An 18,145-nucleotide genomic window follows, 5' to 3' on the forward strand; every position below is an offset into this window, starting at 1 on the left:
AGATGCTCAGAAGCATAACACAGAAACACTGGAGAGAAGTTCAGAGTAGTGTCTATTTTTCTTTATATGTGTTTCCTAGTACCATTTGCCTGGGAAATACTATGGACCTAAGGTCCAGATTAGAAAGAAACCAAAAAACTCCTCAATGTTAAAAATTTCTTACAAACCAATCTTTGCCCAAACCAACTAGTCATCCTATTGAAGTGTGTAATTAGGTAAAAATTTTTCTTCAAATTCTGTCTTTCCAGCTTCAGTGGTGATGGAAGCCATGGGAAAAAATTATGACTGGAAAATAAACTCTGAGAGTTGGACAAGATAGTAGAGATTTGCAATCCAGCCTCGAAGGGCTCTATTGGCCACCTACCATATTTTTGGATGGTTTTAATCCTAACGAACCCTCACTTAAAAAAATCATGTAGGGCTTGAGAAGCCATATGTTGGTAGAACTTCAGAAATAGAGGATCCATTCTAGAAGCTGGTTTCCATTAAATTAATTAATAGAAGAATAATTCATATTAAAACAATAGACCCAACACTAGGATTAGAGGGAGACTCATAAGGGACCACTGGATCCGAGGGCTGCTGCTTCCCTTTTATTAAGGAAGCTATTATGATTAAATGAGGAGTAATACAGGCAGTGGGAAAGAATAGACAGTATCTCCTCAAAGTCTTGGGATGTCCTCTCTTCCCTGCTCTTTCAGAGAGGAGGCTGGTTATAGTTCTAGTCATGAAGCCCTGTGTTCCATAGATTTCCAGTCTACTTTTAAACTCCTTACCTAGAGATAGAACTTTTCTGGTCAGAAAATAACTTGTTCGGGGGCACCTGGGTGGCTCAGTTGGTTAAGAGTTTGCCTTCAGCTTAGGTCATGATCTCAGGGTCCTGGGTTCCAGCCCTGCTGTTGCGATCTGCTCCCTGCTCAGCGGGGAGTCTGCTTCTTGCCCCTCCCTCCACTCATTCTGTTTCTCTTGTTCTCAAGTAAAATCTTTAAAAAATAAATAAAAAAGAAAAGGAAATAACTTGTTCAGTGAAGCTGTTTATCTGGAGCCTATTTTTGTGTTGTTGTTTCCTCCAAGTTAATACTTTTAAGAAAAGAAAATCTTTTAGGGACAGGGTGTCCTTGAAACTTGGAGAAACTTTGGAATTCCTCCTAACTAGCTGGGCTGAGCAGATGTCATCCAACTGCACTGCAGGACCCACTGCCCACTTACCCTGAGAGTTCTGGCAAGGATTCACTCCTGAGACCTCCCTTTTTAGGGACCAAAGAAACAGAGTGAGGGGAATCAGGCCAATTAATTCTTTACAACAAGGTTTTATTTATTCTTTTCTTTGACCACCCCCCCCAAAAAAACCATTAAAGTTGTTCATCTTTCTTTTATTTTTAATAATTTTCCTTTTGGATCCAAACGAGCATTTATATTACAGGATATCCACCTGGTCAACATGCAGTGCTGAATTCTGGCTTTAGGAAAGATGCACCGATACTCTGGGCGGGCCAGCACTGGCTGCCATTTAAACACCATTCCTGAAGGGGTGTCAGTCTGGTGCACCACAGTGGATGCTGCCCATAAGGAAGTGTCTAAAGCGTCTTTGACTCACATGTGGTTTGTAATGCAGGTGGCAGCGTTTTTAACAGCCTAAGGCAGAGCACCCATTTTCCCTCTTGATTCCATCTTACAAGCTCCTCCTCTAAGAGCAAATCAAGGTGGGAATGGCCTGGCCTTAGGTCCCAAAGCACAGAGGGTATGGCCTGGACACCCGTTGGTCTACTTTTTTGCAATGATATCCTTTGGGGCTAGTACCGGTGCACCCTTCACAGTTTGAAATCTCTTCCTGATAAAGCTCATCCTCTGTCCCACTCACCACCCCTCTCCCCTCCCCTCCTGTTGGCATTTGTACCACCAGGAAGATCAGTGAAATCTCTCCACTATTGGCACTACTATACTGAAGAGTTGATAAAGTCACAGATTGTCTTCGGGCTGCTTTAAAGCATGAACCTCCTTTCTCTCCATCTCCCAGGTCTGAAAAATTTGTTCAGGGCTCTATTAATCCACTGAAGCCTTCAAATCCACTACCTTTGGTGAGCTTGGCAGGAAGCACTGCTCTGAATCCTGTATCATGCTAACACGTATACCAATGATCTAGTAAAAGACTATCTCAAGTCATACACCTTCTTTTCCTGGGACTAGCTGATATTTTCTACCTCAACCTTGTCTTTGTTCTATAGTTTGTCTTCCTAGGCTCTGCTCACATTGCCCCAGCTACAAATATGTCAAATCAACTTGTGCATTAGATTTTTCTCCTCCATTTGTTTTTCTGGACGAGTTCCAAATTTTAGACTCAATTTGAGTGGAGTTGGACTGTTCTCATATCACCAAGAAGGAGGTTCCTCTGCAATTGCAGCATTTAGGGTGGCTTTGTATAAATTTTGGCTTGTTCACAAAACACCAGGATAGAAAAACACTGATTGAAGTTTGGCCTGCAAGCTAAGTATATATCCCCATTGGTAGCCATTAAAATTGAATGCCTATGTTTTTACTAAATCTGCTGGGATCTGCTTAATGTGATATAATTCCCTATCAAATGTAGCTAAGACCAGAACTACTGTATACTTTAATTGGCAGTTAGATTACACTGTTTAGCCCTCATTTCATATTACCCTTATTTTTTTTTAATGGGTTTAATGGCACTTTAAATTTTGGAGTGTGTTTTTCTTGCTCACCCCTTATATGGATTTCTAATAGACTTCCTTTGGGCAGTGGGTTCCTGTGTGGTACAGGCCATCACTGTAAGAAATCAGATTACCGGAAAGAAAATTGAGTCACCAGATAAGGTCAAATTTGGATTTGGCAGCTGTGATTAATACCCTTTCAGTTTTGGGGCCCACCTCTGGGTGAACTGAGGAGGACGTGGTAGTACCTGGTACAGATCCTACAGATTTGGTTCCAGAATAGAGAGAGTAATCCATCCCTTCTCTCTGACAAACTGGCAGAACAAAGACAGAAAAGACTCAATGCTGGGTTAGAAAAGAGGTCTTCGTGAGGATCCTAAGCATTAGAGAATGGTTATTTGATCTAACACTGGCGTAAGTGTCCACAAAAAGAAGATACCAGGAAGCTCTGATCATGAAAACTCAACTTCTTTCCTGCATTTAAGAAAAAAAAAAAGTCTTGATTTTTTTTTTTTTTTTTTAATTAGAGAGTGAAAAAGAAGAGGAAGGGAAAACGGGAACAATAGCTGGTGAAATTAAAGCAAATCTGGGATTTGGGTTCCATTAAACATGAAGTTTCTAGCGATGCCAAGAATTTCATAGGTCCTTAGTGGGATATAAGAAGAGAAGATTTTTCTAAGTTGATTTGTGGAGACTAAGTATGTTAAATGATGTGATATTAATTGACTTACAAACATACCCCATGAATTAGCCAAGCATTAGTATTTCAGCTTTCCTAATGAGGGAAATAAAGCACGCAGATGCAATACCTTGCTGAAGGCACGAGTACAGAAGGCTGGGATAGAATTATTTTTGACTCCCAATAATTTTCAGTTACCAGATTACTACACTCTTAAAATTTTATCTTCTCAAGACATAAACTTTGTATTTATTGGTTAAAGATGTCTTGAAAAAAATCTATATCCATTCTATTATTTCCTTGGCTTTCACTGAAGTTTTCAGGCTGCTTTACGTTCATCTAGGTTATATTTTAAGTCCCTAGAAACAAGAGACAGAGGCTTAGAAGAAGACAAAAAACAAAAACAAAAACAAAAACCCAAAAAACAAAAATCCACCAAAGAGAGAAGATGGAACTGGTACTGTATACCTCTGATTTTTGGCTCAAATATATTGTTTGATGGAAATTAATTAGAAGGTGATTCAGAAACACTGCAGAGCACACATTTATCCTTCATTGCTATTTTAGAGCGGGTGTGATACAAAAAATCCAAACAAAAAGATCGCAAATAAAAATAAACATAGATCCCCTTACCATTTTTTATCATCAGATCTGCTCAACTCTTTCATACCCCCAGAAATAAGATTTCAAACTTCAATCATGTATTTACATAGTAGCATGGCTTGTTATAAAATCTTTTTGCATTTAGAAGGTCAGGATGCTAGGGCCGCCCCCACCCCATTTTTAGCGTGATGTTAGGGATCAGAAGGAAGACTACAAAAATAGAAGGGAAGTTCAGAGGTACCCCAGCCATCCATTTGCCTCTGCTGTGAGTCTCATTCAAATTTCTCAACCAACTGACTTGAGTTTTGTTAAGAGAAGCTTTCCAGGCCCTTTGGGAAGGTTGGGACAATCTATGAATCTGTTATCTTTGACTTGACCTGATTTCTCTGGGATGCCTAAGCCTCAGAGGGTCAAAGCAGAAAGGATTTAAGGGAAGAAAAAGGCATCAGAAACCAAAGACAGTTTTTTTTCTGTTCCTAGTCTCCCCCAGCCCAAAATGGTACATCTGTGTCCTTCTGACTGAGTGACGGCACATGATGACTGGCAGATCACCCCAGCAGTCTTCAGCTAAGTCTGGGGCTGCAACCAGCAAAGCCATCAGCTGGGGCTCTGTCAGGATAAACGGCTACAGTATACAGGGTAGTTCACCAAAGAAAAAACAAAAGTCAGAAAGAGCTACAGATAAAGGCAGTGCTCGTTAACATGGCATCTCTTCTGATCATATCATGCCAACTTAGGTCCTAAGTCCTGAGCTACCTCTGTGTGGCTTTTGTTAAAATAAGAGCCTCAGTGTGGAGATCTCTTTATCCAAACCTAGACCTGATTCCTCAGGAGGCTCTTGCCTGGAATTAAACCATCATGCTCTGGCCACGGGCAGGAGGCCCACTTTTTTTTTTTTTTTTTGCCTTACTCCTCACCTGCACCTCTTGGACAGTGTTCAGTGCCTGGGAATCCAGGAAGGACGGACGGACAGGATGGAAGAATCTGGTGAGGAAGAGGCTACCCCAAGGCATGGGAATGCCTGTCCTCCCCAAGATTCTTTGTGCACACTGGCACCAGGTCTCTGAGGGTCTCAAAACATAACAAACATGAAACTGATAAAAATAGGGTGAAAATTCCTTAACCTTCAAGTCTCACAAAATCCCAGCAAAGTAGATGACCATCTGCTTCCCGCCTGCTATACATATGCCTTTTCTTATTATGACCTCATATTTATTACAGCTGGGCTGAGAAATTAAAGAATCTCAGCTTATCCCTGGCTCAACCCACTGAACAAATACTCTGTCCAAAAATGAAACATCCAGAGCAGGCTTTAGAAATAGGATGTAATGGAAAATTGAGAACTTTCTTTAAAAAACCAAAATTATTAAATTTTGTTCCATTATGCCAAGAGAGACCTAATTTCCCTCAAGTGGACTTTCATTGAATATGCGGACATTTCATATCCCCCACTCACCCCAAGAGTACTGCACCTTATACTGGTTCAGATCACCTTGTGAATATTACCTGGTGAGTTCCCAACTATTTTTATGAGAATGATGCATTCCCCAACAGCAGAAACAGGCAGGTCAGCAAATAAGCTTGGACTGGGTGGATTTAAAACATTTCAGGAGTTAAGTCAGTGATAACATGCAGCAAAACAAGAGCTGGGATGGGAGAACAGAAGGCAGGAGATACTGAGGCTCATCACAAAGGCCAGGGGAGAGATGGACGTGTGTAGAAAGAAGACGTTGGCTGAGTGGTGGAATATGGGGTTGTCTTTGTGTGGTCCCAGAGTCAAAAGGTGGTCTAATCCAGAACATCTGAATTTCAGTTTCAGAGAAACATTATCCATGATTTCAGTACCCCATAGGGACATTGAGTGGGGAGAAGTGAAGCCCAGAATAGAAATAGATTCTTCAGCTAGAAGAGTGGACAGACCCACATTGGGCGGTCGTGTTCATGGCTTATGTAAGTCAACCCTGGGGGTGGGGTGGGGGAGATGCTCGAAGGTACCATCTCTTCATAGTGTAGGTAATTCTATCCAGACCCTGGCTCACAGAGCATCTTGGCCTAGAGCTCTTCCCCTGTGTCTGAAGGCCTGCTGGCATTCTGCCCTCATGGGGATTGAGAGAGGGAGACACGTGAATTCCCCACCAGAAGTCTGTCTGGAAGTGAAGAGAGGAGCATCTAAACACAGACCTAGTTAGAATATCTACCTTGATTTCTTTTCCTCCTCTACTCTTTTCCCCCATCCCTCCCTCTTTGTTTTGAGGAGATGCCGAAGACTAACAATAGCAATGGAAACTGGACATAGAGATAAATGTTCTTCTGAGGGGACCTGCAGTACTCCGTTTAATCATTCGGTGTTATCTCCAACAGTTTCCAGTTTGCTTGGCATTTCTCGAGATGCTGCCATACTTTTTCATCCAAAGAAAAGCAGCACAGGTTTTGAGATCTCAAAGACCTTCTTTTCAAGGGAGAGAGAAGAGACAGAATCTGACACGTGGGAAGGGATATCCTGGTCAGCTATTAGAGGGAAGGGGGAAGGTCACATTTATTAAGAGGTGGAAGGAAACAGATTATGAGTTCCGTGACTTAACAGAAAACTGTCTTTTATTTTCTGGTCTTACTAGAACGGTAAATGCAGGCTCAGGGATAAGAAACCCAATTTCTTGGTCAGGGGAAACTGAGTAAGAGCGTTCCTAAGTTCATTGGTTCTAGAAAAACCCCAGTGGTTGGTCGGGGGACTGCCTCTGCAAGGCTCGATACCACCACATTCGAGACTCCGGTGCTTGGGTGTGTATGTGAGTTTAAGGAGTTCAGGTGTCCAGGGAGGGTTCCTGGCACAGTAAATTTTGTGTTCATAATGTGGTTTACAGGCAAATCCCATTTCTGGTAATTGCTCTGCCAGGCTAAATTCCTCCTGTTGAGATGGCAGAAGAGATCAATTCCTGTTCTCGCACCACAGTGCAAGAGGCTTGCTGACTCAGAGCGGCTGTCCTGGGGTAGGCCTGTCCCTAGGGAAAGCTGCATTTCTGAGGGGGAAGAATGCAAATTTGTGCACAGAAAACAGCTCACTGCGGCACTTTGGCATGAAATGACACAGGGCAGAGGAAACTTTTCAAACACTACAAGGCCCAGCATCTGAGTCTTCCGTAAAGGGGGGCACGCCTGTTCAGATCAGGGTGTGACGTAGTCGCGTTCATATGGGCAGCTAGTCCCAAGCACGCAAGTAGTGAGCAGGAGAGTGCAGTGAAAATGGACATTAGGTCGGGGAGGAGGCGGCTTCTGTTCTGCCTCCGTGGTCTCCTGCCCTGGGCCTACTTTGATGTGAGGGCTGCCTGGGGGTCATGAAGCTCCATCAGTATCTAAAAGAGAAGGCGGGGCCATGAGCAATGATTCTGCAGCCCCACGGTTGTATTTGGCTTTTCAGGGTAGATGCAACTATGCCTTAGTTCTATTTCAACCAAAACAAACAAAAAACTTCAGAAGTCAAAAGAGGCTCCTTCTAAGAAAAATAACAGCTCCTCACTTCTCCTCCCCAAGAGGTGGAGGCTGGCTTGGCTGGAGGAGGATGGAGAGAGGGTTCAGCCACGGGGATCTTGGGCCAGGGGAGGGGCCTGTGAGGCCAGCTCGGCCTGCTCGTGGCTGTGAAGGGAAGGCCTGCCTGGCACCCTTCTCCAGCAGACCCTTCCAGCCCCTGGGAGGAGACAGGGGAGGAAGTTGAGGGGATGGGACATTTCCACCAGATAGAGGGAGTGATGTGCTTCCCCGAGTGGACAATCGATACAAGGCGAGGACTGATTAGTCGAGGAAGTCTCTCTCTTTCTCCATGCTTCTGAGTTTGGGGGGTTAGTGGTTAAGAATGACACAGCGGCCTGAGGCCGTCTTCTGCCCAGCTCTTACCCTGGGGAGAGAAAAAGCCTCGTCCTGGCGCCAGGGAATATGCAGGGCCACGGGGAACCCCCATCTCATGACACTGTGTGATGAGGTCGCATCAGAGTCTCCGTGGCTAGGAGGAGCAGCCCAGGTCTCAGCTGAGGTATATTGACTAATCACCTTCAAAGTGTCAGGACAAACTGACCACTTCACCAACTAGCTGTGGAAGGGGTCCTCCTCCCAGGAGGTCCTCAGTGAACTCAGCCTGACTCTCTCATGGAAGTTTCACATTTCGGTCTGGCCACCTTTCCTCTCGCTCTAGAAGTCTCTACTCAGTGATGGAGGGCCCACTTTGGGTATGTGTGCACTACCATCTCAGGGAGTGGCAGGGAAGCCTGCGCCTCTGGCTCGGGGCCTCGCTGCTTGGCAGAAAGGCCCACTGCCTCCTGGCCCAGAGTCTACCTTGACATTTGGCCCTATGTGCTGTTTCCAGATTCTTCTCTACTGGATGGAAAACAGACTCTGCCTTAAGTGCCCCTCACCGTACTCACCCCACCCTCAGAGATCCCTTAGGACCAGCATTTGCAGGGCTAAGGCCTGGCAGAGTCCTGGCTGGACTTCTGCTCACACCGGCTGGTGCTCTGGCCACAGGGGTTGGTAAATGCTTTCCAAATATACCCTTCCCAGAGCCTCGGTGGAGCCTGAGGGCTGTCCCTGGCCTATCCTAACCCAGCACCTACTGAGGAGGTGACAGGCTTCAAAGAGACGGGACTGTCCCTCCCCGCACCCCCCATTCCCTCCCTCTCTTTGAGCCTCTCCCCCAGGGTCCGGGCTGCCGGACTATGGCTTTGCTCACCCAGACCAGCCCTCGCTGCTGCTGCCACAGCACCCTGACCCCTTCTGCCACTTCAACTTTTCCCTTTTGGCCTCCGACCCCTGGCATCCAACACTCCCGCACTTAGCCTGCACTTCTCTGGGGGAAGCGAGCCGGAGGGGAGTGTGCAGGAGATGCTCCTGTGGTTGCCCTCCCTGGCAGGGGTGCTGGCTGGGAAGCAAGAGCTGCTGAGGGAGGGAACCCCTCTGCTGGGGTCTCCACAACTCCCTAGCGAAGAGCCAGAAAGTCTTCCAGGCTTTTCAGGGCAAGGGGTGTAGACACAGGCCAGCTCCATCCCTCTGCAGCTGAGCTGACGGCAAAGGGGGAAGGGGCAAGGGGAAGCAAAGCCATCCTCACGTCCCTCCTGCCATGGGAAGCCCCCTGTGCCTTCTCGAATTTCCTGTCCCCAGCAAAGAGGCAGCCCGTGGGCAGGGCCCATCTTGCAAAGGGAAGTAAAGCAATGGGGCGGGTGCCCCTGGTTTTCCTGGTGTCCCTTCGTTCCTCTCGTCTGATGATGCACGGTGTCCTCCCATCTTCCTCCTCCCTCTTCCTTCCCCCCCGGGCAGCACTGGCTTCCCAACTCGGTGGAGAGAAGAGCATGCATCGGAGGGGGGAGCAGCCTCTAGCACTTGTCGTCTTCTTCCGTGTCACTCAGGAGGTCGCCGACAGCCCCACACATGACGCCGGGCCCAGGCCCCCCGCGCCGCCGCCGCCGATAGTGCCCGTTGGGCATCTGCCAGCCATGCCTCAGTGGCGGCGCCGAGCCAATGGTATTGGAGCGGCCCAGGCTGGTGGCCACGGCGGCTTCAAAGGTGAGCGTCTCCTCCTCGCCACAGTCTGAGGCGTGGGAGTCTTCGTGCAGGGCCAGGTAGGGCTCGGAGATGTAGCGCTGAGGGGAGCAGTGTTGGCCCTGCTGGCCGAGCCGGGAGCTGGGAGCCTCCACCAGGCCAGCCTCCGTGCTCTCCAGCGCCTGGGAGGTGAGCGGGGAGCCACCCTCGCTTCCGTCAGCCGGCGGGGAAATGCTCCCGGTGTGGCGCAGCAGGGAGCTGTAGGAAAGGAGGGGCCGTGGCTTTGGGGGAACAGGTGGGAGCTGCCGGCGACTTCGTCTTGGGGTGCTGGTGTCAGAGATGGAGGGGATGGAGCTTTCACTCAGGGAACCTGTGCCCTGCGCAGCGGGACAGACAAGGCAGGTTAGACCGCGCCTGGCCTGATCCCTACTAGGGGCCCGGGTAAGGTCCCCAACCCTCCCTCCAGAGAGCCCTTGGAGCCTGGGGGAGGGAGGTCTGAGCTGGGGGTCCCCTCCGCTTAGGAAGGGAGGGACTGAAGGAGACAGAAGAGTCTCCACCGTGGAGACCAGGGCCTGTCAATGTAAACTGCAGCTGCAGGCTCAGCAGGTCTGGGGTGGGGTCTGAGACTCTGCATTTCTAACACGCTCCCAGGTGTGGCTGGACCATGGAGCATACACTTAGAGGAGCAAGGATCTGGAAGCTCAAAAAATGTAACAGGGGGCACAGTGAAAGAAAGCCTTGCAACCTCAGAGAAAGACAGCTACATGCAAGATGAATGAATGCTAAGGGGTTGCTGTCTGGGAAACCTTTCCTGGGAAGTGGATCTGAGGGAATAGCAACTTCCTCCCCTCATCTTCACTCTGCCTTCATGTCTTCAGTGGCTGGTTGAGGTCAACTCAGCTTCTACACCCACATGCTCAGCTGCTGCTTCAGGCCTTACTTGATCTGCTCGCCTAGACCCAAGGGTCCCTGAGCCCAGCGCTGGTAAACGAACCTTCCGGAAGGTGTTTCTCAAAGGTGTGTGTGACCTATGAACCACGTGCTCAGAGGTTCCTGGGGAAGTAGGGGTCCTTTCAACTTTCTACTTTTCCCTTTCTAGCTGGTCTCGCTACTGAAGCAGAGCCCTCTAGGTCCCTGGAATATGCAGTTCTAACAAGCTTTCATGATTCTGTTCACTAAAATTTGAAAGTCACTGCTCTAGAAGAAACTTCTCAACTGCCTCTAAAGTCTACTGTAGCAGACCCTCCCCTTCCCCTCTGCTCACTGCTGCTGAGGGGTTCTCCCATCTGGGCTCCCACAGCCTTAAACAGAGTTTGGGCTGGGAGTGAGGAGGAAAGCGGGAGTCGAGAGAATGTTTTCACACAGCTCGGGTAGTGATTTCTTAGGCAGGGGCTGGAAGGAGAAGGGCGGGGTCTTCCTTTTGGGATGGTTGGAAGCTAGGTAAGTGAGGTTGAACTGATCCAAATGATAAATCCTATGCTGAGATATGGATCACCACTGTAACTAATACTAAGGATCATGCAACTGGTCAAAGAAACTTTTCTGGCTAGAGGTGATCCTTTCCTCCTAAATCTGGCTGAGACTTCCGTGAACTTACTTGTGACTTTGTACCTCTGGGTTCTGAGGACTGAGATGGAATGACTTCTAGATACCATTGTCTTTCTTGGGGGAACTATCTGGTTTTCTGAGTACACAAGCAGGAGGTAGCCAACTTCTACGCACAATGGGTATAGTTGCTGTGACACCAAGGTGGGTGTGGGTACTGGATGCCCACATTTTGCACCTAACGTTAGCAGACCACCCCTCTGTCTCTTTCTACAGGGGTTCCACTTCCTCTCCAGGCTCACCTGTCTGTTGGGGGTCTGTGACCGGCCCTCACTGGGAGACCTGGACTGCTGGCGCTCTGGGGACTCCCAGTCGGCCTGGGTCCCTCGCTCCTCTGAATTGCAGCGGGAGACATCGGGAGAGAGAAGATGCTTTCGCTCTTTCGACCGCCCCCGCTCTCTGCCCCCTGAGCGATGGGTGTCAGACTTGTGGCCTGGGAGAGATGACAAAAGCACCTGATCACAGCTCTACACATACTGGCCTCTGAACATAAAGAGATGTCATAAAGCCTGGGAAGGACTGGGCCCCTGAGGAATCCTAGCTTCTCCAGGCATGTCAACAGGTGATCTGAAAGGGAGGCAGGAGGGAAAGGTTGGAAAATTACTCTTTTGTGAAGAGGAAAGTGTGCAAGTTGCCATTGGAAAGACACACGTGTCAAAGGATGCACTTGATTCTCTTCTGCTACTGTTTATGCTAGAACACAATTAAGATAGAATCTTTGCCAACAATATGGCCCAGGAATTCTCTGTCCTAAACACGGGTGTGTAATTTTTTGGGGGGAAGGTGGCATCAGTAAAGGGATGGAGGTCAAAGTGTTTCAGTCCCACTGAAGACTTCTAGTCCCATTTCTGCCACTTACTGGCCCTATGCTATAGGCATGTCACAGCTTTTTGATCTCTTTCCTCATCTAGTAAAATAGAAACCATTAGAAAAACATGAGAATGCTTCAAACTCTATCAGTATGACCCTTTTCCTTAAAAAAGAAATAAAACTCAAAAACCTAAAAAAAATTCCAGGTAGCACTACTGGGGTTGAAGCGGAGTTGGCGGTAAGAGCCCAGCCCCTGCCAGGAATGTGTTAGAGACCCCCTAAGGTGGGGCACGTGGGTGGCTCAGTCAGTTAAGCGCCTGCCTTCGGCTCAGGTCCTGATCCCAGGGTCCTGGGATCGAGCCCCACGTTGGGCTCCTGGCTCAGCAGAGAGCCTGCTTCTCCCTCCTGCTCTGCCTACTTGTGCTCTGTCAAATAAATAAATAAATAAAATCTTTAATTAAAAAAAAAAAAAGAAACCCCCTAAGGAACCTCAGTGGTTTTGCAGAAGGTTATTTGAAAATCTCAATTTTTTTAATTATTGAAGTATAATTAAAATAGAAGATTATATTAGTTTCAGGTGTAAAACGTAATTGATTCAACAGTTCTATACATTTTAATGACTTCTATAGCCCTACTCTGAAAGAAAGAAATTTCAGCCTTTATGATGAATATAGAAGACTTTGTTTCAGGACAAATCAGATAGGGAACTCTTTCCTGATGACAAGTGTTCTTTCTTCCCTTGCTCTCCTAAACCTGTATCCTTATCTGAATCCTGTTCCAGTGATTTTCAGTTCTTATCAGAACTGGTCATCAGCGCAGGAGCCTGAAAAGAGGTGAACAGGGAACACCCCCCCTCACCTGAGTCAGAATTCAGGCGATGAGCTGACAGTCTCAGTGAGGAGTGGTAACTCCGACGACGTGACTTGTAGGTGTTTTCACTGCTTCTCTCCATGGAGAATTCCTCTAACCATGAGGAATTTGAACGCTTATCCCGAATCGTGGAAAATGAACGTCTCATGGAGCTGGGATCTGTCACCACCTGGAAATAGGAGCCCCAGAGGAACACAAAATCTGGATTAATTACGGAAAAGGTCTAAAAGTAAGGAAGAAGTGAGCTAAAGATTGTTGAAGAGTGCAAACTGTAACCTTCCTTGAATCCCTCTTGCTCAGATCTTAGCTGGCGGCAAGCATCCTATGCTATGTTAACATAGACACTGAGACTTATCCACGGTCTTATCTTCGTGCTCAGGAAAGCAAGCAGTAAATGTACAGTGCAAGCTTCCCATAGAACCCTCTACCATAGGGACCCAACCAGGACCTGCAGTGAACCTTGAGCCACTCTGAAATATGTGAGGGCAATTATCAAAAAGTCTGCACCATGAAAGAAGCATAACTTTGCCTTTTCTTTGTTGCTCTCACCAGGGAAGGCCCTTCCCTATAGCACAGGAGCTTAGGACAGCTCGTAGCTGTGCAGCATCTAAGAATGCATTGCTCTCTATCATCCATCCTCCCACCCCCCTCCCCCGGCCCCACCTTAAACTCTTGCATTTTGATTTGCCACAGATGTTAAAACAGATCCACAAAAACTTCTTCTCTCTGTCAAAACTTGATGTAAGACAGACAGACAGAAAAAAAGAAGCCAGAAAAACAGACAAAGAAATGAGGCGTGGCCTGCACTGGTTAGGACAGACGGTCCTGACACAGAGCTGTGTGTGTAAGTAACTGCATATGTGCTGGGGAAGCCAGGAAAGGTGGAAAGGAAAAAAAAAAAAAGAACCACAGGGAAAATCCTGGAAAATATTTCTTGCATGGCTGGTTGAGTCTTGAAGATGTTGAGCCCATCCAGAAGGAGTTAGACTTTTATGCTTAGGGCTTCACTAAAAACACACTGTGGAGGAGCAAGCAGACTCTAAAGAGAAGGCCCATGAGCCAGATTTTGCTTATACGGAAGGGATGCGGGCAAGTCGAGGGCTCACCTGAAAATATCAGATGATTTTTTCATAACCCACCAATTCAATACAGTCCAGGATGCCACTACACATGGTAGGTGGTGATAGCTTTTTACCTGGGGATCCACAGTCAGGCGTGGCATAGAGGATGCCCTCCCCGATCCCGTATGCTCCTGGGTGTCCGAAGGAAGGTAGATGCCATGGTTAGAGGACTGCACGCTTTTTAATTCACTAACCTCTGGCTCCTGGAAATAAACACACAGCCAAGCTTGTGGGACTTGGTTCCACCTCATTGCTTCTCACCTCCGGTGGATGATTCTGCCTCCTCCATAACAAGAATAGTTTTTAGAAGAGACACTTACATCTTAAAGGTCTCAGTTGTATGTGTATATATGTGTGCATCTATGTGTGCACTTGTGGTATACCAGATGTCCCAAACAGAAAATTCTACCAGGAACCAAAAGGTAAAGACTACTTTTTCTAGTCAAGTATCCTCTTATTTACCTCTAAGCAGTGCTTCTGATTTTATAGCTCTGTAAAACATTATGTCATAGTACTTCTTAGATAAGTGAAGTTTACTTTCTGAAAGTTGGTAGTGTTTGTTAGGCTTATTCTTTTAATTGGAAGAAGCTATTTGTCAAACAGAAATCACTATTCTAAGGAAAGTCACCAATTTCTGGTATCAAATATATCATCTCAAACCTTAAGACACATGATTTTATTAGCTGAGAACTTTCTTTCTGATTGAAACCATTCAAAAAATATGATAGATAGCCATTTGTCAGGGATGCTCTCCACTAGTGCAGTCCAATAAAAATAGTATGCAAAGTGCCTCTGTAATTTTAAATTTCCTAGGAACTACATTTAAAAAAATTTTAAAAACCATCAAGTTTAATATATTTAGCCCAATATATCCAAATATTCTCATGTCAACATGTAATCAATCTAAAACTTGGGATATTTCACATTCTTTTTGGCACCACGTCTTTGACACGGGAAAGTATTTTCTGCTTACAGCACATCTCAATCCAAGTGCTCAATGGCCAATGTGGGAAGTGGCTGTTATACTGGCCTATGCCACTCTAGAAGATTAGATTGGAGCTCTCTAAGGGGTCAGCTCTTTTAAGTGATTTTCCTGGTTAAAGAATGTCAGTTTGGCAAATGTACGTGATCCATACAGATAGCTACTGTCACTGCCTAAGGGGTAGAGTTGACTTAAAAATGTTTACATGGGCCACGAAAGAGACCTAGAAATATCCTGGACATCTGGAGATTTTACCAGGAAAAAAAAAGCTATTTTATATTTAGAGAATGACACCCTAAAAACCTAGTTGTTTAAATAGGGCACTGCTGAAGGAAAGGGTGCCCGAGACCTGGCTCAGCCTCCAAGACCATTTGGCCGGGCGGTTTCTGGTGTGAATGGGAGGACCGCCCTCCTAGGACATGTGATATGTGCGCTTGAGGAAATTTTAGTGTTTGCAGTACATGCTTTATAAAGCACACAGGTCCGACTTAAAAAACAGACGTGGTAACAACACTGCAGTTTGTGGGGTGTGGGAGGTGGGATAAGACATGCACAAACCATGGCCACGCCTCTGGACGTGGAGCAGGGGGCCCCAAGGGATGGGCAGGAGTACACAGTGGTGAGCGTGTGGCACGGGCTGACACCTGAACTGAATCACAGACACCAGTACTGACAATGAGATGAACACAGATCCAAAAAGTCCTGGCACTATGGCTCAGCCCTGGGGAACCCACAGAAATAATGATGTAATAAAGCAAGCCTCCCTGTGAAAGAAAGGACAGATTATTGAGATTTTCCCAGCCAGACACATCATCAGGCAGACAAGCTGTAAAATGCTGAGAGGAACTTTTAAGAATAAAAAACTATCTGTACCAATTAGTCCATGGTGCTAAGTTCCTCATAAAGGAAGGCAGGAAATAGTCCAATGATTCCTGCCGACCTTACCAAGAACACCTAAGGTACTCATACCCTGAGAGGGTTTGGTCTAGCGGTCTCCCAAACATCTACACAGAACTCCCTGTCTCAGCAGTCACAGGAGACGGAATCACCCATTTGTTTGAGCCACCAGAGGGTTTTGCCCCCTCTAAGGGTTCCCATGCCATCAGACATGCACTCCATAAACAGGCCAGTCCCACATTCCACCCACATCATCCAGGATGGCTCTGGGGTGCATGGTAGCAGTGGAGGGGGTCAGGAGAGAAGGGGAGAGAAAACACACAGATGAATTATAATCAAAGTGACACAGAACTCAGAATAAGCTGTCTATGTGGACTTTTGCAAATGTGGAGTTTTGCCTTTTTCTTTCCAGGCCCATGAACACTTGGGCTTTGATTCTAAGTTCAGGACGGATCTTGATCTCAGGCTCCTGAACTAAGGATAACGGTAAAGTCTATTATCATTGGGAATCAAAACACAAAGCTATTTTAGCTTTGTATTAGCAAAATCTGAAGGTCAATGTGCCCCCCCCCCCCCCCCAGCTTAAACTTGATTCAACAGGTTTCTCAGGAATTTTACCATTTATGCTAATGAAAAACTTTAGGCTCAGGGGAGGGATTTTAGGGACCTCTCAGTATGTACTCGATTTATAGAACTGTGACCAAAAGGGACACACAGAAAAGAGGTAAGAGATTTTTCTGTAACTCTTGGCTGACAGCTCGTCATGGTCACACATGCTCCCCTGAGTTATCCAGGAGGTGGGCATCTCCAGAGGGCCGGCGTAGGGCATTCCTGTGTTCCCAGAAGCAGTACCTGGCTACACTAAGCTGTCCATTTGGTGCCACTCATTCTGATGGTTCGTCCTAAGGCTCCATATCAAAGGCAAGATTTAGTGACTCTTGCTTCTACATTTGCTGCTTACAGGCATAAATTAAGAAGGTTTAGCCTGAAGCGATCTAGGTTCCTGAAGCAGGTAAGGGGTCTCTGGGATTGTTAAAACGTGCAGAGGAAGCATTTGTCAGAGAACATGAGAAAGTCAGCCACAAAAGGAGAGACAGCAGGGTAACTAACTGGCAGGACTATCAGAAAGGGTTTTCCTGATAAACCATAGCTATGAAATAAGATTCGGAAATGAGAGTGGGAGGGATCGGGAAACCAAGGAACTATTTTTGAGGTCATGTAACTCATTCATTCACCAGAGACTGCTGTTCCTGGAACTGTCCATCGGCTGGGTCCATACAAGCCAACTGGAATATTTCCTGGGGGGAGAGCGGACTCATCGAAGGGTATCCGCTACGGCCACTCCTGAAAAGCAATGGCAAAGTCAGACGTCACGTGTACACGAGAGAAAGGGAAAGTCCTGTCATAGCCGCTACTAGCGCCCCACCCCAGATGGGGGACTTCCTTTCTGGCAAGGGCAACACCCGTCAGTACCGGCTGGGTATAAGGCTGGTAACTGACAGGGGGCTGGACCCTGGAATAAAATTTTTTTAAAAAAAAAACAAAAAGCACTGGAAAGGAGAAGCCACTGTTTTCAACCTGCATTTGGAACCATTCATCAGAATTCTGCTGGTGACTAGTCTATCTGTGACAAACGACATTATTTGTCACATTCAGCCATATGGAAGACCCATGCTCAATTACAAACCTGTTTCTGCTCAGTTTCTCCCTCCAGCAGAAAAAAAAAATACTGTAGTTTAAACAGTGAACAGTTTGTTTAAATATCAAGCAGTCGTGGTCTTTTAAAAAATTTCCCCCAGTCTCAGCAGAAATATGGTCTTATTGTGCCAACATCCTTGGCCAAACTATTCAATGCCATGAACATCCACTGAAGGACAATTCTGTGCCAGACACTGTGTCTGTTGGTTTATGAGCTGGGGGGAATGATCTCTGAGGTGGTAACTTCTGCGTTGATGGTTATGGAGGAGAACACTTAAATGGTGATGCGGTAAGAGGCCACTGAATGAAAGCTATTTATGCTTTCTCATGCCCTTTACCTCCTGCTCCAGGTTTAAACCACTGTTGGGAACCTGCAGACACTCTTGGCCAATGGGACCCAAGGGGCTGGTTAGGAGAGAAAGAGGTAGCCAGTCTCTCCTGAGAAGGTGTCTGTTGCTGCCATTCGCTGCGACTAGCACTGTAACAGGTGCCCTCTGACCCACTCAAGAATGCGGAGTGAGCCTCCTGATGGCGGGAAGAGGGACAGTGGTCGGGGATGGGGCTGCAGCTGGAAGGGAGAGAGGGGGCATCGTCCTGTACTCGAGGGACAGCCATTTCAGAGTGGAGGGTACTGCACTCATGAGTGTATCTGCTGGAAAATCTGAGGCGTGAACCAATTTACTTGAAA

General features: G+C 46.8%; 1 protein-coding gene across 2 annotated transcripts in view; it reads right to left on the reverse strand.

Moving 5' to 3' along the window:
• Positions 1 to 1,357: 1,357 nt before the first annotated feature.
• Positions 1,358 to 18,145, reverse strand: part of CACNA1E (calcium voltage-gated channel subunit alpha1 E) — a 500,959-nt gene continuing 484,171 nt past the window's right edge. For both annotated transcript variants that reach the window (XM_073900155.1, XM_073900154.1), the window contains 5 exons: positions 16,995 to 17,103; positions 13,955 to 14,083; positions 12,748 to 12,928; positions 11,322 to 11,512; positions 1,358 to 9,851 (listed from right to left, as the gene is read on the reverse strand). In XM_073900155.1, the coding sequence (XP_073756256.1) occupies positions 9,309 to 9,851; positions 11,322 to 11,512; positions 12,748 to 12,928; positions 13,955 to 14,083; positions 16,995 to 17,103 (1,153 nt within the window). In that variant the 3' untranslated portion in view covers positions 1,358 to 9,308. The remainder of the gene's footprint in view (positions 9,852 to 11,321; positions 11,513 to 12,747; positions 12,929 to 13,954; positions 14,084 to 16,994; positions 17,104 to 18,145) is intronic.

The sequence above is a fragment of the Callorhinus ursinus genome, unplaced genomic scaffold (genome assembly GCF_003265705.2).
Source record: "Callorhinus ursinus isolate GAN/ISIS: 27379988/994484 unplaced genomic scaffold, GSC_fseal_2.0 scaffold13, whole genome shotgun sequence".
Classification (NCBI taxonomy): Eukaryota; Metazoa; Chordata; class Mammalia; order Carnivora; family Otariidae; genus Callorhinus; species Callorhinus ursinus.